Raw genomic sequence first — 24,077 nt, 5'->3', positions numbered from 1 at the left:
AATTTTTGGATAAGCAGTTTTGAATATATTAATGATTTTTAAATAGCGTCCGAACGACTGAAAATGATCTCTTCGGACGAGTTAAAAATTAGAAAATGAGGTTTTTTTCATCATATTCAACACAAATTAAGTAGGTTTTTTTGTATTAAATGTAAATTTGAAGGATTTGAAAAATATTTGCTAGGTGTTTTCATCTACTTTAATTTGGGATATTTTTTATTCATTAGTAAACAAAAAGCAGACTTTATTTGAGAGGTAAAATTTGCTTCTTTCAGTCGAGAGCAGAGAAAACATCATTAATTTCAACTTCGACGTATAATGAATAAAAAAGCACTACAAAAAATAAATAAATATACAGTGGAAATAATTTATTTTCTTCAAAATGGGGTCTGCGTTTTAGAAATTTTAAATATTTTTGAAAACACGTGATTTAATGTGCATTTTTTTAAAGGAATTTTCATATTAAAAAGAATCAAAAGAATTTGTTGAAGATATTTTTTTGATATAATTACATTAAAGCATTAAACTTCTGCTTATTTTAAAGCATCTATTAAATCCGTATAAGTATGGGTCTGAAATCTCAAAAGTGCCTAAAAAGGTTTTAACCGGTATTAAATTAAAATCATGGAGGTGATAATTGCAAAATTTAATTAAAATATTGAAATTAAAATGTTTGTAGTAATTAAAAAAATGTATTCCTCCATGTATTTTTTGATGTTGGTTTAAATTACTATAGAAACCCTATTACCGATCAGCATATAAGTAACCGTTTTGCAATTATTGTGGCCATGAGCAGTCTGCACTCAAGAGTAATCGCCCTCCTCTGGCAAGAGTTACACCACACGGTGGTTGGTTGAAAGCTCACACGTGCATACGTGTGTGATATATGCCTTCAGAGACCGTTTAAGCACAAGTTGCAATTGCACTTTTGCATTGCTGCGGGCAGGAGCGCAGCGGCCGCAGCCCGACCGCTCTAGCGTCAGATTATTCGCGAGGATGGAAGGAAGGACGGATAACTCCAATTTCATAAAGAGGAGCCGGTTCGCGCGCGCGAGAGCACTAGTCTATTAGTTTAAAATTTCGCAACCGCACCACCCAGCAGCCACTTGAGCACCCACCCCAGTAATAAGGGTTGAATGTTTACAAAGAACTTTAGCAAGTTGGCGCACCTGTTGCCCCCCTGGGAGACTTGTTGAGTGCAAAACCCGCTATTAATTATTATATTAGGGAATTAACCCGCGTCCTAATTACATCGCCGTGGCGATTATCCTCGCGGGACAAGCGCGCGCCGGTCTTTCTCTCTTTTGTAAATGCGAAAAGAGCCGCGCGGCAATGCCAAAGGTTGCTCTCGCAGCCAAGTCGATCGATCCGAGCGAGAGCCATTGTTGGCCGACGTGTGCACGCGGTGCTAATTGGCCATTGTTGCTACCGTCGATCGAAATGTAAATTATGGTGCACAAGTGTGTCTGCGCGCCTCGACGAGAGAAAGAGCTTTTCAATGTGGGGGCAGCGCGACACACACGTGTCCCCTTTTTTTTCTCAACTGAAATCAGAGAGGGGATGGTGCGTGAAATAAAAAGTGCTCGAAATAGAATTCACTTGTGATCGGTTTGATGGGGACTCACATTCTCATCGCCCCCGTTTGGTGTTCGATTATTCAGAACATGCTTGAGAAAAAGAAATGTAATTTCAGTGCCTTTAGAACAACTGCTAGGATAGAGGAGTTTCTAATATTAAATTTCATTTTTTGATAGCAATAACTTTTTAAGTGGGGGTTATTGAGAAAATTAAATTAATTGCCTATTAATGTGCATCGAAGTCAAAACTACTCCCTTAAAACATGATTTCATGGGTCGAAAGGGGCAATAAATTTTCTTCTTCCGATCTTCACCAAAATTTTATATTATTTGCATTTGTATGCACATTTTGCTCAATAAAGATCGAGAAAAGTAAATAAGGCCAATTTTTTGCGAATAATCGTCCTTCTTAATTCAGTTAAATTCACTGAAATTCACAAAACAAAAGAATTCACAGTCAATATTGTATGATAGATAAAATAAACAACACGGTTCAAAATAGTGTATATATTAATTTATAGAAAAATTTTCTCGATAGTTCTAAAAATGTTATCTCTGAATAATATTGATAACTGTCTTATTTAATCAAAGACGTTTGAGCATATAAGGAATAATAGGAAGTTAGAATATTAAAATTTATCAGACGCCTTTTTTATTTTTTATTTTTCATGATAAATATCAATTTCAATCAGTTTAATCTTCATTACTAATGACACAAAATAGAAGGACAATTATTTGTTATTATAACCACAACCACACTTCATCTTATTGATTAAGTCGATAAATTTATAGAATTTTTATATGAACATAAGTACAAGATTATGGAGTTTGTATTGGAAAGTTATAAATACAAAAATCTTTCATAAACTTTTCAAAAGTTTTTATTAAATATTTTACTAAACAAAAATTGAAAATTATGTAAAAGATATGTTTAAGTTTTATATAAATATAACATAATTAAAATTTAAAAAATATTGCAAAAAAAATTATAACTTAACATTCATATTCAAATCCTTGCAACTTTACAAATTTTGGTTCCCAGCTTATATTTTCCTGCAAATGTTCATTCTCCAGTGTAATTTTGGATTTTGATTGCAATAAGTGCGTTACAGACGTCAGTGACGGTTGAATTAAATTTGGCGCTGAACACACGCTTGTGCGGCTTAATTCAATTACACAAAAACTCAGCTTGGCGGCACACTTTTAACTCTAATTTCCTCAGAAAGGAGCAATTTGCGCGAGGCTGCCGGCTGCAAACTATAAATGAAGATAAATCCCCGGGACGGCGGGCGCCGATTAAATGGTGCAGTGGCGGAATGAGCGCGCGAGCAACCATTCTTTATCATCACGGACGCGGCATTGCAAGCAGACAGCAATTAAATGCAGAGGATGAAAGAAAACAGACCTTCCTAATTCAATTTGCTCCAGAGAGTTAATTTAATAAATACAAATAGCTGCAGTGCATCTGTTTTGGCCACGATCTTGAACATGTGCCACGCGTGCAGTTTAATAAAAGGCCCATAAAGCGAGAGTTTATTCGGCTCTGACTCAATCAGACTTTGCACTCTGAGGTCATGGTTATTTAACATACAGGCCGGGGGCAGTAAATCTGGAGGAGGAATAACAAAGAGGAAGTCAAGCGGAAGTGATTTTCTCTCAAAACATACTCAGTCAGTCAGTCAGTTTTGCTCATTGACTGCCTTTTGAGTGGATAAATAAATAATGGCCACCACAAACAAAGTACAAATGGCCAATCACGTTTTCATTAATCAAAGAGTGCAGTGATTGCTTTGAGCGAGTTACCAGCAATCTATCGGCGGTGCATCTGTGATTGCTTTTGCTCACATGGATGGTCAGAGCAATCAGCAGTGTATTATTGCGTTTAGTGATTTTTGCTAGCTGATTCGGTTTCGCCGCGATCTGTTGCTTCACCATCCAGTTTTTTGCACCCGGCCGTTCCGCTCTTGAGCAGTTTATAGTATTTTTGTAGCACTTTATCTTTACAGCAGTGCAGATAAGGCAGAGAGTGAGAGATAAAAATCATCGATTAATACTCATCTGCCATAGAATTAAATTGAAAAAACACTTCTCGTCATATAATGATAATTTTTAATTGTGAGCTTTTCATATTTAATAATATATACAGTACAATGCCATTCTGAAGTTTATATTTCTGATCGTATATTATTTATGGTTCCCTCGTGTGTATGTTTCACTAATGAATCATCATACTTGATAGTTCAGAGTCATTTTCAATACATTGATTGAGGAATGGATGTCAGATATATGAGATTGAAATAAATAATATTGAATAATATTCTAATTCAATGCAACCACTGTGTTATTCCGAAATCAGTTCTAATTTTGTAGCATTCATAGGATGTTTTGGTAACGTTGCCTACAAGTTATTTATACATTTCATTTTCATGTTTAAAAAATGATAAATATACGTTTGAAAAATGATATATTTATCTAATATTTAAGGTATAAGCGTATTATATTACAATTACAAAAATTTTATTTAAAAAATATATAGAAACTTTTAAAAGCAAGAAAAGTTGAAAATTGTAATTTGAATTTATGTTGTTATATTAATTGTCACATACAAACTTTTAAAAACTCTAAACCGTTTTGCGTTTCTTTTCAACATGATCTCTCAAAGTGCCATTTCTAGCAGAACTTGAGAGGCAAATCTGCGTCCGATTTGCAGCAAAACTTTGCCAACTAAGCACAAAACACGCTCATGATTGAGCTCGTAACCGCGTCTCTAAATTTAAAATGTCATTAGTCGTCAACCGGGTTGCCGTCAAACTGCCGTAAAACACGCGCCGGGGGGAAAAGGAAGAATTTTCGCAGGGAAGAAAAGCAAAGAAGGAAACCTTGATATTCTTGAGTGTTTTGTGTACAAAAATATGAAGTAAGAATATAATATACACAAGGCCTAATGAGACGTCACAAACAGTGCTTTTTATCAGCAGACCAAATAAAAAAAAAAAAATACGAGCACCAGTCACTCACCCACCAAGGGATCATTAAGAGAGATAACAATAATCCAGCCGAAAAATTTTGATTAAGAATTTAAAAAAAATATAATACTTACATTTGGCTTGACGGGCTGAGGCGGCCGTTGGAGTTGGCCTCCGAGTTGGGCGACGGCTCGGAGGCGGTGCTGGCGCCGCTGCTGGCCACGTCCACCTTGGCCACCTTCTGGTACGGGTGGTGGTGGTTGTTGTTGTTCAGGTTGGTCGTGTTATTGTTGTTGTTGTGCGGGGCGGCCGGCTTGCCACTCTGCGGCGAAATCTTACCGGCCAGGGTGTTGAGCGAGTGGAGCATTTCCATTTGGGACACCTGTCTGCTGCTGCTCGTGCTGTCCAACTAACCGCGCGACTTAGGTCTTATCGTTATCTCTCTTATAACGCGATAAGACACACACAGATTACTTTTATAGAGAGAGAAGTTCACGTCTCTCTCTATAGAAAATTTGTATAAAGAGATAAAAACACCCAATATATTTGTTGTCGGTGCGTTTTGAGGTTTTTATATACTGGTGGTTGGTGGTGGTAGAAGCAAGATCAAGTATACACTTCAAGCAATATAATGATAGAGAGACACATTCATTAGCAGGACACCACTTCCATAATTCTTGACACTCTACGAAGCACACACAGAGCACGTGTTTTTTTTCTCGGTATATTTATATGTATAAATGTAAATACGAACGAATTGTTTCGCTAATTTAGAAGGAGGAATTACACATCGATCCAACAGATAAGATCATCACATCTAAGACAATCAACGGCCAGTGAGAGTAGTGTTGTTGTTTACCGCTGGTATGTTGGTTGTTGGTGGAGGTCGGGCTGATTTACTCAGGTGGCCGAAAAGCGGCGGCCTGCATGATTCGCACCGCGGCACATTCGACGTCGTTCCGAATTTTGATCGAGCACTCTCACTGTCTTTGTCCGATGCTGTTTGAATGGTGGAGCTGAGAGAATGCTCTGTACGTGTCGCACGCCGCCACACGACTACCACAGACTGACTGACTGCTCGTTCCGAGGAGGATGGTGTGCGCGACGGGCGCAGCGCCGGCAGCGCCGCCGGCGGCAGAGGGCGCCGCCGCTCGCGACGGCCAAGTGGACCGCAGCATCCCTCCAGACCGTGTGTCCGCTGCTACGTGGCAACGCAACACCGTTGTTAGGGATGAGCACCGAAAATATACACACACACTCCGGATGGCCCCTCTTTCTCTCTCTGGCACAAAAGGAATTTGCCGCCTGCCGGGAAATTGCGCGTCGCGGCTTATTTTGCGAATTTTTCACTGGCTTTGATTCGGCTTTCCGCCCACCCGCTGCTTCTCTCTCTCTGCCGCACGTGTCGTGTCGGCTCTTTTGAGGTGCACGCTTTTTGTCAACGCAGATTGTTGTTGGAAAAATGTACGGAAAATATGTACACATCGTGAAGGTGGAAAAAGCGCATTTGCTATTACCATCCGGAAATCCACCAAAAAAAGAAAAATTCTTTGAAATAATCTCAAAATAATTAACAACATGCAATTTTTTATTATATTATGAATACATGAATGATTTTCCCTGAATACTGACTTAAGTTTTAATTCCTATTTGAGTGTGAATGTGTTAAATAATTCATAATGTATTTGATGAGAACCGCAAAAGATAAGCGTAAAAATTTTTAGTCATAATTAAATAATTCAAATTATGTGATTCAACATTCAAGAAGAATTATAAAAATGACAAAAAAAATTGTATACATATTCTATGATGATTAAAACTGTAAAATTAATATTTGTTGCATTTAATGCATATAATTTAAAATTGTTTATTAATATATTATTATAATAAAATTAACTAAATTATAAATTTTAACCAAATTAATAATTTATTTATAAAAATTCTAAATTTATAAAGTAATTTATTTTTAATTAATGTTTTTACTAATGTAAGTAAAAAAAAATATGCTCCCAGTTTGCATTTTAAATTTTTTATTATTTTTCATGATTAAGCCAGGATTAAGCGCACTTTTAAAACAAATTTTTTGAGTATATTTCATGTAATTTAATTTTTTGCATTAATTTACGTCTCCTCATCAAAATTATGGGTTATATTTTAAATCATTACGCTCTAGATTTTTTTTCGTGGCGAGCAATGACAAACATTAATTTAAATAGAAAAATGGGCATCAATGCAATAATAATTACTTCTGATTAGTTATGAATATTAATTGGTCAAATTGAGTATATAAGCATTTTGGAGCCCGAATCGAACTTTATTTTATTAAAAAAACCTTATGATTATTATAAAACTTTCTCATATAAACTTTATATTAATTTTTTTTTAAATGAAGTATATTTTTTGGCATAAATAATAATGATTAACATTAAAAATCACAGCAGAAAACCAATCAAATTTTTGCACAGTATTTGCATAATAAATAATAAGCAATAGAGGTGACCCTTAGAACCATTCATGATGTTAGTTAAAAGTTAGTAATTTGTCATGTATAGCAAGTGTATGCTTGAGTAGGGACGAAACCATAATATCCAGTTCATTTGTCTCGCGCGCGCAAGCCAGAGCAAACTTTATCCATCACAGGGGAAGCGAGTCGGCGGAGAGACAAGAGAAAAAGGTAGAAAAGAAAATCCTTCCCAAGTTTGGAATTACTTATTCATGACAGTTAGAGCAGCAAAACAGCTCGTCGTGCGACAAACAAAAGTTATTTTCCATGCGAATGGCTCAATATTCTCTCGCGGCGAGCAGATTTCTATATCCAGAAGTGGAATCTCATCGTTTCGCCCTGCGTTCCATGCTCAGAGAGCTTTTCTCTCGGATATATATTGTTTCTCATTCCGACCCATTTCGTTTGGTGGATGGAGGGCGGAGAAGCAAAAAGCAGCCACCAGACTGACTGAGCACGGCCGGAATGATTGAAAAGTGATTCGAGCACCAATATGTCTGTCACAGGCACACAGACTTGGAAAAAATTGCCAGCCTAGCGAAGAGCAGGGCGCGTGCGAAGAGGGATGGCGGCGCAAATCAAGGTGGACTCGCATCAATCACTTTTCGCGCACCCGCCCGCCCGCCAGCCCTACTGGGAGCGCAAAAAGCGCAGTAAACAGGGAAAGGCCGACGTTTCCTCTTCATGATGTGACTTGACATTTGTCAGTCCGAGTGCTCTTCTTGCTCCACCCACGACTTTCACTCCCCGTAAACCATCAATAATTTTGGACCTAAAGAAATAGACTCTAATATGTTATAGGGAAGTCTAATAACAATACAAACAGATTTGATGAAAAAATTTTTAATTTTTTTGTTTCAATATTTTTTTTTAAGCAAGATGAGAATTGATTTTATTTATTTATTTACTTATTTGTTTTAAAAATTCAATTTTATTTATTTATTTAATTTTTTATCTGTCACTATAATAAGTGCTCTACGCCTTTATTGTTAAATGGTTAACTTTTAATAACATTTTAATTACGATAAAATATAATTAATACACTGTTTGGAGGAAAATTATGAAATTATAATTAAAAATTCTTAGATGTTGGGCTACTATCTTTCTTATTCAAGTAATTCCAGTATATTAAAATAAAAAGTTATTAAATTTTTTAAAACCGTTAATAATCATGCAATTTTGATCCGACTCTTGGAGTAACATAGCACAATTTTCAAAAATGGACCTGGGGTCTAATTCTGTAAGCTTTTTCGTTTCTATTTCCATTTCTATATTCATTTTCCATTTGCTTACCCATTCTATTTCGTCGCCTTTTTCGATTACGACTTCTATTTCGCAGCCTATCCATTTCCATTTCTAATTCCTCGTCAATTATAATAGTTGAGCCATTATAAATATAAATAAATATATATATTTATTTATATTTAATTTAATTATTGCATATGTGCTTACAGTAATTTTCAAATGATTTTTAATACACTCAAGTCAATAAAATGTATAAAAAATTATTTGAATAAGGCGTTTAGTCAAAAGTACCTCAGTGTGGGAGCAAATTGTGGTACCTCAGTGTGGGGGCAAATTGTGGTACCTCAGTGTGGGAGCAAATTGTGGAACCTCAGTGTGGGAGCAAATTGTGGTACCACATTGTGGGAGCCAATTGTGGTACCACAGTGTGGGAGCAAATTGTGGTACCTCAGTGTGGGAGCAAATTGTGGTACCTCAGTGTGGGGGAAAATTGTGGTACCTCAGTGTGGGAGCAAATTGTGGTACCTCAGTGTGGGAGCAAATTGTGGTACCTCAGTGTGGGGGCAAATTGTGGTACCACAGTGTGGGAGCAAATTGTGGTACCTCAGTGTGGGAGCAAATTGTGGTACCTCAGTGTGGGGGAAAATTGTGGTACCTCAGTGTGGGAGCAAATTGTGGTACCTCAGTGTGGGAGCAAATTGTGGTACCTCAGTGTGAGAGCAAATTGTGGTACCTCAGTGTGGGGGCAAATTGTGGTACCTCAGTGTGGGGGCAAATTGTGGTACCTCAGTGTGGGAGCAAATTGTGGTACCTCAGTGTGGGAGCAAATTGTGGTACCTCAGTGTGGGAGCAAATTGTGGTACCTCAGTGTGGGAGCAAATTGTGGTACCTCAGTGTGGGGGCAAATTGTGGTACCTCAGTGTGGGGGCAAATTGTGGTACCTCAGTGTGGGAGCAAATTGTGGTACCTCAGTGTGAGAGCAAATTGTGGTACCTCAGTGTGGGGGCAAATTGTGGTACCTCAGTGTGGGGGCAAATTGTGGTTACCAGTGTGGGAGCAAATTGTGGTACCTCAGTGTGGGAGCAAATTGTGGTACCTCAGTGTGGGAGCAAATTGTGGTACCACATTGTGGGAGCCAATTGTGGTACCACAGTGTGGGAGCAAATTGTGGTACCTCAGTGTGGGAGCAAATTGTGGTACCTCAGTGTGGGAGCAAATTGTGGTACCTCAGTGTGGGGGCAAATTGTGGTACCTCAGTGTGGGGGCAAATTGTGGTACCAAACAGCGCACGCGATGAATTAAATAATATAAAATACATGGTTGCTAATTTGCTAAAAAAAAAATATTATAATTGTATTTGAATTCAACCAATTTTTAAGAAATTGATTTAATTAACTTCGTGAAAGGAAAAATTATCTTGATCCCCCCTAATTATGAGCCATAAAAAGATTCGATTAAAAGGGGGTGCGAGAGACATATAAGAATTATAAATATACATTTTCATTAAAAATTAAATAATTCATATAATTTTATCAACCTGAATATTAAAAACCATTCGAAGAGCACTGTAAGCATAGGGAATAATTAAATTAAATATAAATAAATAAATGACTCAACTATTAAAATTGATGACGAAATAGAAATGGAAATGGATAGGCTGCGAAATAGAAGTCGTAATCAAAAAAGGCGACGAAATAGAATGGGTAAGCAAATGGAAAATGAAATAGAAATGGAAATGGAACGATTCTATCTTACAGAATTAGACCCCTGATGAAAAAGTAATACTTTAGATAGCTGACATTTTTCTAAAGTTTGTCCAATATTTTCTAGAGTCATTTTTTTTTATCGGCAGAAGCCAACGCGGCGACGAACGAGGCACGCACCTATAAAATTCATCATTCAACCCAGTGCCCACCACCGTGTCTCCAAATTGAGTATCACTGCCGCCGCGTCTTATATTGGAGAGCAGAGAGGCAGGGCATCAAAAGAACTCAACATCTGTTGGCGTCACCGTAAATTTTTTATTCGGCGCTCGCGTTTCCCGACGTCGGCTCATTTCGGCGAAAGGGTTCCCCCAGCCTTATAATTTCATGAAGTCGGCCGACCGATATCTAATTTATCCCATCGAGGTGCCCCCCTCCCCCCCATCAGCAGATCTCGTGCTGGCGGGTTCAATTTGCAGTAAATGTCAAGAGACGGGAGGTAATATTAGGTCGGATGTATTCCAGCGTCCGTTTTTTACCCTCGGCCGCAGCGCATTGATATCGTATTATTGACTGCTGTTATTGACCACACCAAAGTAGTACCAGAGTTTGTGCATGCACTCTCCGTCGACCGGAGCTCGCTGCGAGATAGATAAGCTGCTTGGTCGCCACCGATCTTTATTGTGTTTATTCTGCGGCAGGGCAAAACTCGCAACACACAGAAGTCATTGACCCACAGTGGAGGACTCCAGTTTTATGCAAAATTATGCAAACGTTAATTTAAAAAAGGTAAAATAATGCCGTTGGCTGTAGATCAAAATTGCAATCTGGAATAAATATCTGCTTTCAAATTTGTATTATTTTATTATCATGAATCAATCGTTTTCTGCTCTTATTTCCATTTGCTGGTATTAATTTTTGTATTTAAAATTGCACTTGCAATAGAATTTAATTTATACCTTATACCTGACCATTGGAGCAGGATATAAAAAGGAGCCCACTTGTATTGGATAGCTAGAAAAAAGAATGACTTAACAATCATCACTTCAGCATAAGAAGAAAAAAAAAGAATTTAATTTATTCTTTTGATTATCAATTCCATGCTAATTTTCAGTCTGATCGTGAATGATACGCCACCCGCATTGCATAACTGTTCCGCGGCACAGTTTCCTCAACTGTGTAAGGCGTATTTGAGAAAAATATGAATAGGTAGTCGTCCTAACAATATTTATATGGTTTTAACGACCATAGTTTATTTCTCTATAATAACTCTATTTTTTGATAGAAAAGGGCGGATCATAAAATTTTCACGCACTGAGATATATTCATTTATTTTTTATAAGATTTTCCTTTTAAACACAAACAATAAGTTGATAAAAGATGACTTTCAGAAAGTGAAGCATTGCTAATAGAGAGTAAAAGACGCAATTATTTCCCTTTGAACTCCGCGAGGGACAAAATTTATAGAGCAATTTTTCACTTGCAGTATATAAAAAAGCAAACATGGTTTCCTCTAATTCTAAAGAACTTTCTGCCGCTCAGCCCAAAAGCAGAGCGTAAACCCCAGAAGCAACTGTGAAGGCTTTCTGGCGCAAGAAGTAATGTTCCGTAATTTGTAGCCCATTGAGATATGAAAAAGGCACGTGGCTCTTGTAATGGACCTAGCAGGCGCGCACTGTTAGATAAGAACGTACGCCCTTTTGCTTTTTTAAGTCGGTGTGCGTTGAAGAGGAACCATTGAGAGTGACTGCTGAAAATAGTTTAAGCACCTAAGCAGCGAGCGAAGCGAACCCCTTGAATGCATGACGGCGCCTATTAATATGGATTTTGAATATTAACGTCCTGAGCCGGCTTGTACGACACGTTAGAAAATTGCCTCGGGGAAAATGAAGCATCGCAAATTAGCTGATGAAGCGCGGTCGTCAATCTTCTTTGATCACACGCAGGGCCACGCGTTCGTCGCGAGAGAGGTGAAAATAAAATTTGTCCTCTCAAGGGAAATGTATACGGCGTCGTCGCCTCTGTGATAGAAAATAATCTTTCCCAGTGACCCTCCTAATGCGAGATTTTAAAATTGGACAAGGACAAAATGTTTAATCTGTTCAAACATTATTCAACGTTTATTTCCAAAATTCAAACTTGAGAAAACATTATGAATTCTGTTTAGAATTTTTTAAATAATTTTTTAACTTGGAAAAAATTGGCATTTTCAAAAATAAGAACCAGGCTTATTAAGTCATCCTCATTTTTAAAATGTTCATACATTATATATCAATAATTTAGATTCGTCATAAATTACAATTAAATATATTAACTTTTAACAGAAGAAACCCTTTCTTATTTATTCAATCAATAAAACAATAAAACCCAGTGTGTTGCCCATATATGTTTTTTTAATAAATTTCTAGTATATTCAAATGTAGATTTGTTATTGTATGGAAGCAGGATTTCGCATGTTCTGTGCAGTGGATCGAGAATATTTGTATTGGGTACTTGGCATGCGAGTCTCGAGCACAGCAAACTCGGCTCTCTCACATTGCGCGCTCTATTTTAAAAATGGCAAGAGATGCTCTCAGAGGTTTACTTACCGTAATGGGGGCAGCATGCACATCATCGAATCCAACCGTGATGGGGTGGATACTCGACTCGTCTCGATCGAATCTGGAACACTGTTTGCGGAAATTTAAAGCATTTTTATGCAAATTCTTCAAGCTTTCAAGTAGAGCGCAGGAAAAAAATACACATATTTGCATTTTTTAACGAAATATCAATAGTGTCAGTTTTTTTAGTTGAGAAAAGAAAATTAAACTTACAATAATTTATTTTTAAGTAACAAAGATAATTACTAAAATTTAAATATAATCTTGCTGTACAGAAAAATTCTAAAAGCCATCCATCGTTAAAATTTGATGAAAATTAGGTAAATTAAAATATTAAGCTTTATTTCCTGCATAAAAATTGAGGTTTCTTAATTTTTAAAACTGAAATTTATTGGAGCTATTTGTAAAAAAAAATCAACGCCACGTACGTTGAAAATATTTAATAGTGTGTGAATCAAATTGATTTTTGTGAAGTTCAAAATGTGTTTGGGATTCTCTTCAATCGGATGGAGGCTCACGCACGCATTTACGCGCCTCCCGAGGGTGTAATTGCGCGAGTTGAAGCATAATAGCCGACTGGTCGTTTCGAATTGTAGCTCTCTGGTTCGTTTTTTCACTCGTCTCATTAATTACACCCCACTGACGCACGCTCGAAATACACACCCCCATTTTTACATTTCAGACACCTCTTTGTCCCCCCTCAAATTAGACCTTTTTTGCATTCACACCCGACATGAGAAATGATAATGCTAATTTTTAATACGCACAGATGAAGATGTTCACGGATGATTCATATCTCATTTGTAATTTATATTGTTCCACAAATTTGGAGATGTAGGGCAAACGTGCGTGCGTCTGCTCCGATGAATAATGGTCTTGGCACCGAAATTAATATTTATCGTGTGCTAACAAGAGACATAGTCAGATGAGTGTGTTCGCAAGGGCGTGTAAAAACAATTTACACTTGAATCAATAAATGCTAAGGAAGCAACGGATGAACACGAGGAAACGTGGTGGGAAGGAGAAGCAGGCGGAGCTCAGCGAATAAGTGGAGTGGTAATGCTGCTCAAATAGGGCTTGGCGTTATTTTATCAAGCTGCAAACAGATAACAAGGTAAATAGAAAGGCGGCATAACAAAATAGCTTGTCGGCCGAGAGAGGTGTAATAAAGAGGTTTTGCTCCAGTTTTGTTCCAGCTAAGTTCTTTTTTAAGGCTCATTATAAGCCAGATGTATTTTTAAACTCGCGGCTGAACGGAGAAGCTTTCGTTTGCCAAACTTTTTAGTAATTGCGTTATTAAAAGAGAGAAGATGAGCTCCTCATTAGTCTTGGGAAAAATTGGTATACCTGTTAATCTCACTTCAACAGCTTTCTAAGGGTAATTTATGTCGCTGCTAAAATGTCATATTTGATATTAATTTTCTTCTAAAAATAAGCAATTAAAAAACCGGCCTTTTAAAGAAACGCTCATTATACAAAATTAAAAAATTTTAATTACCTTTGGAAATAAAAATATTTTGAAAGATTAGACAAGGTTTAAAAATGTTAATTTGAAAGTAAAAAATAATACAAATTTCTCCGCGACTGCATTACCTAAAAAATATTGGAATTAAATTTGATGCAGACAGCCAAAAAGAGTAAAAAAATTAACTCTAATTAACTCCCTTTTCCTCTCCTCACAAAAAATCAAGCGGTTTATCTGATCGTGCATGTAACTGTTAAATAAGTACAAAAAATAAAAGTATTAAAAAAATTTCAATTTAATAATGGTTCTTTATCATATAATTTAGAAAATTTCTTCAAATTGATCTTTAAATATTGAGCCTAAATATTATGCAAAAAATTTGACTCATGCATGACAAGGTTAACTTGACCTTCGGTAGTTTAATCAGTGGCATAATTTTGCGGTTGTTTCTCTTCCGCTAGTCCGGATATGCAGCGCTCACTACGCTATTGTATGCAAGGAATGGAAACCGCGTTTTGTCTTGGAGGTATATTAACCTCTAATATTCATGACCACATTCTTCACCGAAATCCTGTTTGCTATATGCTATATACTATTTTTTCGTCTGAAAGATCGTCATTAAAAAAAAACAATTTCGTAATTTATTTTATTTTGGTTTAACGCAAGTTATATACAATTAAAAAAATCATTGATTCCTACACTTATCCTTATTTGCACAAAAGAGAGTCTTTTATTCCAGTGAACAGTAAAGTACTTTTCCCTTTTCGGTGTCCTTAGTCTGTTGGATTAATTATAGTTAATTATAATAAATGGTTTTCTGTATTAAATTTATTCAAACGTCAGTTTCAACGACGGGGTTGCTGGAACTCTGTGGTTCGTCTCGATTTTTAGAACTTTTGATTCCGCATCTCAGGTACTCTTCGAACGCATGCCGGAACCCTCTCAGTTTCCACGCGTAAATTATAGGATTCATGGCCGAGTTGCAGCTGGCCAGTATGTACGAAAATGCCAGAACTTCCGGGCTGATGTAGAAGATTTTCTCGACGTCGTGTTGGTTGTTGTAGAGAACAGGAAAAATGCAAAACATGAAGGGAAACCAGCAAATTGTGTAGCAACTCACAATGATTGCAAACATCTGGAAGTGGAAATCAATGCGTCAGTGGAAGTGACTAATTTTACGGGAGGAACTGATTAAACAGACCTTCAGCGGTTTTTTGTTGTTCGGCAGTCTGGCCGAGGCCACGCGGGCGATTTTGGCGTACATCAATAGGATTAAAATCCACGTCGAAATATAAGAACCGAGAAGGACGAAGTAGTAATAGTAGATTTTGACGGTCACTGTTGCCTTAAATAATCTTTAATTAAAATACAGACTATTTAAAATTTATAAAATAAAATCATACACAACCGTATCCATCGCCAACTTCTTGTGGCAAATTATTCCAAAAAATTGGTGGAGAAGCCGCGAGAGTTGCAATGAAAAATGCAATACAAACTGCATAACGTGCCCTCCTAGTAAAAAATCAAAATTTAATGCTGAAGATAGATTAAGAAAAATTGCTACTGGGCTTGACCTTCGATCAATAAAAATTTGATTACAATTTTTTTGAAAAAAAAAATCCTTTCTTAAAGTTAACATACGTTTTTGTCATGAAAGTCTTGTGCTCCAAAGGCTTTGTAATTGCAAAGTACCGGTCCAGACCAATCAGCATGAGGTGCAGAAATGACGCCACCGAAGAAAGGAAAATTGGACAAAGCGATACCAAACAGTAAATCGCATATTCACTATATGTAACAATCGGTTTATCTCCAAACAAAGCCGTCATAACCGTATCATAAGGAATAGAAAATCCAACCTGTGGATTTCCCGACATTTGATTAAAAGTTTTAATTACGTTACTGTTATCAAACTCACCAGTAAATCAGCAACTGCGAGTCCGAGAATGAACTGATTTGATATTGTGTTGAGCTTGGGTTTTCTCAGGATTGCGATTATGGTCAAAATGTTGCCAGTAATCACCGAGATTGTAATGAGAAACGATAAAAGTAAAACAAATCCCTCAACCATCTCCATGTTTGGAAGATTAAAAAAATAAGAATGTAAAAGAAAGTTAGTAAACGGCAACTCTCCGAACAGTGCCGCGGATGGACTGCCACTGGTCAGGAAAACCGAATACGAAGATAAAAACTTAATGGTGAAAAAAATTGTAATGATCGTCCGGTGTGCGGTTAGAGAATTATCAAGCTATATTCCTATTATAATTTATTCCTGTAGTATTTTTAAAAATAAAACATTTGAGTATTTTGGTTATTTAATTGTTATTAATAAAAAATTAAAGTTACAATATTTTTTTTTAAATTTCAGACATGGGTATCTCATTATAATTATCATTAGTGCGATTTCCACCGTTTGCAGTCCGGTCCTGTTCAATGTTAATGGTTTGTCTTTTGCAGCATAAAATTTGCTTGAAAGCCTCTTTGAAATCTTCAGATTTGAATGCGTAAATAATAGGATTCATGAATGAATTGCAGCATGCAAGTAAAAACGAGAGACTGAATATATCGTCGTGTACTTTGAAATTTTCATTATTTTTGTGGGCACTGTAGAGAACAAGGAACAAGCACGTCATTAGAGGAAACCAACAAATGCAGTAGCAACTGGTGACGACGGAAACCATCTGAAATCGAATTTTATATGATTTCTATATTTATATTTTATTTATCTACTTGTTTACTTTCAACGGTTTATTTGCATTTCTTGCTCTCGATCTGGCCACAATAAAAATTCGCGTATAGCAAATTAAGATCAAAATCACTGCTGACAAGTACGATGGAAGCAACACGTACAAGAAAAAATTGAAGGTGATAGTTAATATTTCCTAATGAAAGATTTTTTTTAAATAATTTTATTTAAATATCCAAAGACTTTCTCCACTTACGCAGTTGCCAGTCCTTTGTTCAGGCCAATTGTTCCAGAAAATTAGAAGGGCGGCAGCAATTATTGAAAGGAGAAAAGTGCAGCCTACAAATAATCGAGCTTTTCTATGGAAATAAAAAAATATATCCAATAAAAAATAAAATCAAATTAAATAAATTTAATTAAAAAAGGAAATGGCACCTTATCGTAACAAAATTGCGATGCGTAATTGGTGCAGAAATTGAGAGGAAACGATCCAGTCCAATAAGAAGCAAGTTTAAATTGGAAGCCACGGTTGATAAAATCACAGGCACCAACGAGAATAGACAACTGTACACAAAATCGGAATAGGTCTCCAGCTTGACATCATTGTACAAAATTGAAATAACTGTGTTGTAAGGCATCGAAACTGCAACCTTAATTTTGAAGTGTTATAATATTTTAGTCGAAAGTTAAAAAAAAAAAAATTACCAGCAAATCAGCTACTGCCAGACCAAGAATGAACTGATTTGAAGCCGTCTTGAGCTTTCTCTTTTTGACAATGGCTAGAATTGTCATGCCGTTCCCAAAGAGAATGGCCAAAGCAATGATGAGACAAGCCGTGAAGATTGTAATATCACCAGAATCAATCTTTCTCTCCATTTTCCCTAAGTTATTCAGTCTTTTCCAACTAATACTCTCGATAAATGGTAGCAACACACTATAAAAAAAGCAACAAGAAAATGGTAATGAATGTGTTAACCAGGTTATGGTCTTAACAAATCGGTTATCTTGCTTTGTTTCCGTTCGGCGGAAATGCGCAACATTGTAGTAAATTAAATCATGCAATTATTTTTTATTCGCCAGCTTGACATAGGGAAGTTGGTGCATACAAATTGCATTTTATGGCCGCAATCGAAAAAAAAATTATAATAAAAAAAAATATCAAGCCAATTCTAGTAATTCTATAAATGCATCACATAAATAAATATATTTTTTTACTTTGGACTCAACTCATTGGATTCTTATAAACAAATTCAACGATTATGGACCTAAGCAATAACTGGATCAAACTGGATCAAGTAAATCTATTGACTGATCCTTATTGTCGGAACCGTTATTTTGGCCACATTTAAATTTATTTGATCATATTTATTTGTAATTGAATTTTCTCAAAATATAATTATACCTAAGCGTAAATTGCTGTTTTATAGTTTAATTTTTTGTGTGTTTGCCATTCTAATTTTAATATTTTTTAAGATATATTTGTGCTTTAGATGGGCTTATCAATTTTAAATTAGAAATTATTTTATATTGATGCTCTCACAAAATTTTACTCCCCTTGGAGTGATTCTAGAATATGCAAAGACATTTGTCGCGGTCTGAAAGAAGCAAAACCGATCTAATGCACGTTCTCGATCCACGTCCGCTCTCCCCCAATAAAAGCGAAATCAAGCGCCGCGTATGGGAGAAAAGCCTGGCAAATAATATCAGCGGCGGCGGCGGGAAAGCAGCTTGTGTGCCGGCGGGAGCGCAAAGGAAAAAGCTGCTCGGCATACATAAATATTATCAGCCGCACCGCATGCACTTCTTGCTTGCATACATTTTCCTCCCGAGCTTTCCGCTAAATTTGACGCCGGGTGCAAAATAAATCTTGCGAGAGTCGCGAGCGAGAGGATTGGGCTGATCCGCCCGCCCGCCCGGCCGATGTGCAGCCGTGAGATACAGCGCAGGTTAAGTGTGTGCAGCACCCAATATTTAGCCGAGCGGAAAAGAGAGGGGGGATTTGAATAATTCATCGGCGCCAAGTATAATTCATGTCACCGGCCGTTGAAGAAGAAAAGCAAGCAAACCGGCCGTGGGTCTGCTGGGCCCTTGCAGGGGTTGCCTAGGCTACCCGCAGTGACCACACAAGGGCGGCTGACTGGCAGATGCGGTGTTGCACCCTGACAGCCGCTGTTGCTGCTTATCGGTGGCCGGCAGAGGCCGCCGATCGTGTTAATAATGAATCCGCATTAGGGCCGAGGTTTTAATGTCAATCAACCTGCCCGGCAATTTCACCGCTTTTAAACTAACTTTCGCACGTGTGTGTGTTGTTTGCTTTTGCTCTTCCTCTTTCACTCTCGGCGGATGAACTCGGCCGTCTGCTGGTCCTCCGAGAGCGGCTCTGATGGATTAGCGAGGCGCAAATAATTAATGGCCAGCGGCAAAAGAGTCGCAATCGGGCAGTCGGCACGCCGAGTTTGTTTAATTAACTATTAGCGCACACACACACCCACCGACCGCCGACGATTATCTCTTCGGCGACAGAGCTCGTCGCTTTTTCATCCTCGCTCCCAGCAACATTTTGTGTACAGTGGGCGCTTATTTGCAACACTCGGCACGGAAGTTGCCATTTCATAGAATACAGTGTAATGTAAACATTATAGCTTTGGAATTAAATGAATCCGGGTACAAGAGGTAATTAATCGCATCCATCTCATTAAAGTGTTCCACTAATATCTTTTATCTCCTATATGACTGCATAAATGGTTGATATAGATATGTGAGAAGGGATTTTTTTATTGGTGCAAGTTTTTGCTATGTAAATAATTTTTAGCGCAAATTCTATTATATAGTTGATGTTTGACCGTTTCAATTTCTCGCCGATGTACAAAAGTATCATGTTTCATGTTATTCAATGTTATTTAAATGTGGAGAAGCTAAAATTTTAAAATCAACTATGATGACCTGAATTAATTATTTGACAAACTATTTCACCAAATTTAATTAAGGTTTGGGTAAAACCAGTAAATATTAAAAAAAGAGTGCCACACTGTGCCACACTTATAATTAAATTATAAAACGATAAAATAATGATAACATTAAAATGAAAATATATGTGATACATAAATTATTAAGTTTGTTTATTCTTTTAAGGCATTAATCTTGTACAATCAATATAATGTCATCTTCTATTTATCTCCAAAATGCAAAAGTAAAGCATATCAATTTAATAAAAAGCTCTATTTAAATATTCGGTGCAATATCACCTTTTAATTAGCCGTCTTGTATAATTTAAAACAATTTAGTTTTACAACATTTTGACAATAACCAATCGGCGTAATTGAAAATAATTAGCCAGCTTTAATTAAATTCTTCACATACAAACATTTTATCAAACCAGGCATTGAAATACCAGAGCACTTAAATCTGCTAATTGGTATACCGGGAAAGGATTAAAACGCCAACACAATTATTTGCGTGTGTTTTAAACTTACACGAGACTGGCTGTCTGCGGCCGGTGCTGATATGGGCAAAAATGGCCACTCGGGCGGAGGGCACCCTAATTAGGGAATATTGCGCGGCTTCATTAATTTCTGCCATTGAAGCACTTTTATTGTGCCGTTCTAACAACCGGTCGGCGGAAGCGCGCACGCGAGCCGTGTAATTTTCCACCACCGGCAATTGAGCATAATCAACTTTGTGCGATGCATTGCGAGGGAAGGGAAGAGCTGGAGCGGTGCAAAATCATGCTCTCTGTTCATTAATTCAATAATTACTCTGTGTCCGCGCGCGATCATTTGATTTGAGTCGCACTCCGTTTGATGTTTGGCGCGCGAGTGAACAGTTTCAGAAAAACGACAGCGCGAATTAAAAGTCGCGGCGTGCTCCAATTCACTCTCTGGCAAATCGCGTGTTGCATTCGCGCCGATGATTAAAAGCTCTCCTAAATCGCCGGCAAATTTGCGCTTTTTAATTTTGCATGTTCGACAGACACGTCGCGCTGCTATATTCTGCGCCGCACGTAGCTTTTTAATTTTGTTAAAAGCGTGTGGTTTGGTGCGATGGTGAAAAAAGCGAGCAGTGCTTTTGTTCCGTTTCGCCTTTTACAGGATTTCAAAAGAGCGTCCTTGTGGATGAGACCTTTTTTGCCAGAAGTGATTTACAAATTTTGATGCACAGAAATTTGACTGATTTATGAAGGACAACAGTACTTACCACCATAGTGTGAAAAAGAACAATAAAGGCACAAATAAGTCACAATATTGGTAAATTTTCATTTTTTTACAGGTTTTTAGATTCACAAATATCAAAATGATTTTTTTATTATTAATGAACTTTTTTACGTTCAATTACTGATTCTTGTTCTAAAAAATTTCAAAATTTACATGATTTTTTTAAATTATAATTTCAAATTCTAAATGTTTAAATATTAAGCCACAAGTACATGGAGATTAATTAAATTACAAATAGAATTCTCCTGCAGAGAGCTTCGATCTAATTTTCACTGCATTCATTGGCAAAATAGGGCAATACTATTTATATTTAAATTGTGTTAAAAATTATTATTAAAATATGCCTTTAAATGTTCAAAAATTGTTATAATTATGAATAATGCTAAATTTTCACAAATAAACTAGTTAAGAGCAAAAATTTATTAAGAAAATAATTAATATTCAATTATAAAACTAAAAACAGTTCAACGCTTAAATGCAGTACTAAAATAATAAATAATTGTATGTATCAGTTGCAATAACTTATAAAACCAGTTTCAATCCTATTTTTTAGGTCATTTTCTGAAAAATTTTCCTACAGAAGTAGGATAGAAGTTTTTTATTACACTTTTTATATTTAAATCAACCTGCATATTATTTACTCAGCTATTAAGTATTCCTTAGTTGGGTTTGATACCAGGGCAACTTTGTCCCATAACTACCTATTAAATAACTCAAATAACTTTTTTTACATTTACTAGAAATCGTAAATAGAAAAATAAATTAAACAGTTTCGCAACTAATTAATTTCACACCAATGAATCGTGCTCACAAACTTTCATCCCTGTGAATATTCAAATGCATGTTGTTTATTCTTCAATCCTCACTCGTCCATGTCCAGCAGGAGGAGATCAGCAAAATGCAAACATTTTGCCAATTACGCCCAAGCCCAAAACATACACACTCTGCTCTTTCCGAATCAATTCCATCCACCACGCGGTGTAAATTCGTTTGATGCCGAGCGAGATCAGCAGCGGCAGAAATTCCAATTTAGTTCCGCTCGAGCGAAATCCGGTGCAAGCAGCTCATATTTCAATTGTTTGAACTCGGCTCAGCAAAAATGGAAATATGCACACACACGAGACTGCTGGAGAGTGAGAGAGCAGCGGAGGGTGCACGATTCAAAGTCTGCGGGGGTTGAAAATATACACGACGGGTGCACCCATTGCAAGGGGAGAAGCGGTAATAATGCACCTTCAGAACACATACGGGAGACCTGTTGTTTTGTTAAACCGTCGTGTGTGTGTTGCTGCCTCTGTGAGGGACGGGTTTAAGCGCACCCGCCAGAGATTTTGCCTCCGAATCAATATATTTGCGACAAAACACATGGTGGCTGCTGATATTACAGAGGCGCGCACACACCATGATATACACCGGCCAGCCCTGGCAAAAAGCAATACCACGGCCTCTCTCGCTGCGACCCCAAACACTTCTTATTTCACGTCCCTCGTGACTAACTCGAGAGAGAATCTCATATCTTTTTTATCTCGTGAGGTCCGCGCTGATGAAAAAAGGAACGGCCCGTGTTAACGTGCTCAACCTTATCCGTGAACCGAGAGCGTTTTACGGCAGATCTGGAGCGAAACAATAAGGTACCGTATTGAACAATTTGCCTCTCCTATGGTAATTTTATTGCAGCAAATTTTGTGTTTCTCAATACTTAAATAAAATGGTAAATTTTATAATTTAGGGGTTTTTGATGTTGATGAAGGATGAAGGTCTTGATATTTTGAGAAATGTAATGTACTGCATGATTTGACAATAATTAGTTTAACACACGAAATAGATTTCCAAATTTTTATCATGAATTTTCAGTTTCAGCTCATAAAATGCACCAAATTATGAAGTAAGTTGAATTTTTAATAATCGCATTTTTGGTAGGTAAAATGAATCTAGGGCAATAATAAATAGAGCTAATTTCTTCTTTTGAAACTTGCCTCTTCCTGAATATGACTCTACTGTTTCTTGCTGGTGTTTTAAGTTATGGTAATAATTTATTATTAAATTTTGAATATCTATTGAAAAGTGACAAACTATTCTTATAATTTTTATGTACATGATCAGTCAATTTATATAATTATTGGCTATTAATTTTTAAGGAGTACTTCATTCCCAGACCTCAGATTGAACTTTGGAGATTCGTCATTAGTTTTGATTTTTTTCTAACATATATGTAGGCAACTTCTTGTCACTTGCGTTGTGCAGGTTATATATTTACAAAACTTAAAATTTGACCTCCGTCTTTGGAAACACTTATTTTATATTGCCAAAAATAGACTTGCAATAATTTGAATTGTTATAAACTCCATTGAAATTTTATGCATGTAAAATTACATTACTAAAAATAAAAAAAAAAATTAAAATTCTATAATCTATTTTCTTATTTATAGAGAAATTATAATCACTAAATCTTTTAATTACACTTCACAAAAAAAAAAAAAAAAAAAAAATAGTGAACATGAAAAATATATTTTTTTTTTCCGAAATTCAGGTTTATATTTGACTTTTAATTGTTGATTTAAAATATCTTAGTCCTCACTTCTGTAGAGTCAAAGATTTTGAAAATCTCAGTCCTGAAGAACATTGAGTCGTGGATTTCAAAAATTCCAGTCCAGAAAAACGCATCTCAGAGATGCGTTTTTATAATTTTTTTTTCCGAAATTCAGGTTTCTCTTTGACTTTTAATTGTTGATTTAAAATATCTTAGTCCTCACTTCTGTAAAGAGTCGAAGATTTTGAAAATCTCAGTCCTGAAGAACATTGAGTCGTGGATTTCAAAAATTCCAGACCAGAAAAACGCATCTCAGAGATGCGTTTTTATATATTTTTTTTTTTGAAATTCAGGTTTAAGTTTGACTTTTAATTGTTGATTTAAAATATCTTAGTCCTCACTTCTGTAAAGAGTCGAAGATTTTGAAAATCTCAGTCCTGAAGAACATTGAGTCGTGGATTTCCAAAATTCCAGACCAGAAAACCCATCTCACAGATGCGTTTTTATGAAAAAGTAAAAAAAAGTTTATGATTTTCTTTCATCTGAATATTGAAAGACCTTTTCATCAAAGTGAAATTGGTCAAATAAATCTTT

At 36.4% G+C, this 24,077-nt stretch overlaps 3 protein-coding genes across 5 annotated transcripts in view; all 3 read right to left on the bottom strand.

The window, feature by feature from the left end:
- LOC132194337 (CUGBP Elav-like family member 2) overlaps positions 1–24,077 on the bottom strand; it is a 277,639-nt gene that overhangs the window by 189,544 nt on the left and 64,018 nt on the right. The window contains exon 2 of one of the 3 annotated variants that reach the window (XM_059615532.1): positions 12,583–12,663. In XM_059615532.1, the coding sequence (XP_059471515.1) occupies positions 12,583–12,663 (81 nt within the window). Of the gene's footprint in view, positions 1–4,677; positions 5,593–12,582; positions 12,664–24,077 lie in introns of those variants that run through there. The other 2 variants (XM_059615531.1, XM_059615534.1) reach the window with 2 other exon arrangements.
- Positions 14,695–16,229, bottom strand: LOC132194343 (octopamine receptor Oamb-like). Its single transcript, XM_059615541.1, has 6 exons — positions 15,975–16,229; positions 15,701–15,915; positions 15,463–15,571; positions 15,261–15,404; positions 14,898–15,194; positions 14,695–14,837 (listed from the first exon to the last, which is right to left on the bottom strand). Exons 1-6 carry the CDS (start codon positions 16,131–16,133, stop codon positions 14,790–14,792), a joined length of 972 nt encoding a protein of 323 aa, XP_059471524.1. The 5' UTR covers positions 16,134–16,229; the 3' UTR covers positions 14,695–14,789.
- Positions 16,607–24,077, bottom strand: part of LOC132194341 (tyramine/octopamine receptor-like) — a 56,791-nt gene continuing 49,320 nt past the window's right edge. Inside the window, exons 2-6 of the mRNA XM_059615539.1 lie at positions 17,448–17,676; positions 17,178–17,392; positions 16,999–17,101; positions 16,787–16,938; positions 16,607–16,737 (exon numbers count right to left, since the gene is read on the bottom strand). Of these exons, the coding sequence (XP_059471522.1) occupies positions 16,689–16,737; positions 16,787–16,938; positions 16,999–17,101; positions 17,178–17,392; positions 17,448–17,676 (748 nt within the window). The 3' untranslated portion in view covers positions 16,607–16,688. The remainder of the gene's footprint in view (positions 16,738–16,786; positions 16,939–16,998; positions 17,102–17,177; positions 17,393–17,447; positions 17,677–24,077) is intronic.

Source organism: Neocloeon triangulifer, unplaced genomic scaffold, assembly GCF_031216515.1.
Source record: "Neocloeon triangulifer isolate White Clay Creek 2 clone unplaced genomic scaffold, ASM3121651v1 ptg000006l, whole genome shotgun sequence".
Classification (NCBI taxonomy): domain Eukaryota; kingdom Metazoa; phylum Arthropoda; class Insecta; order Ephemeroptera; family Baetidae; genus Neocloeon; species Neocloeon triangulifer.
The sequence above is the reverse complement of the archived record's forward strand: the minus strand, read 5'-3'. Positions and strand labels throughout refer to the sequence as shown.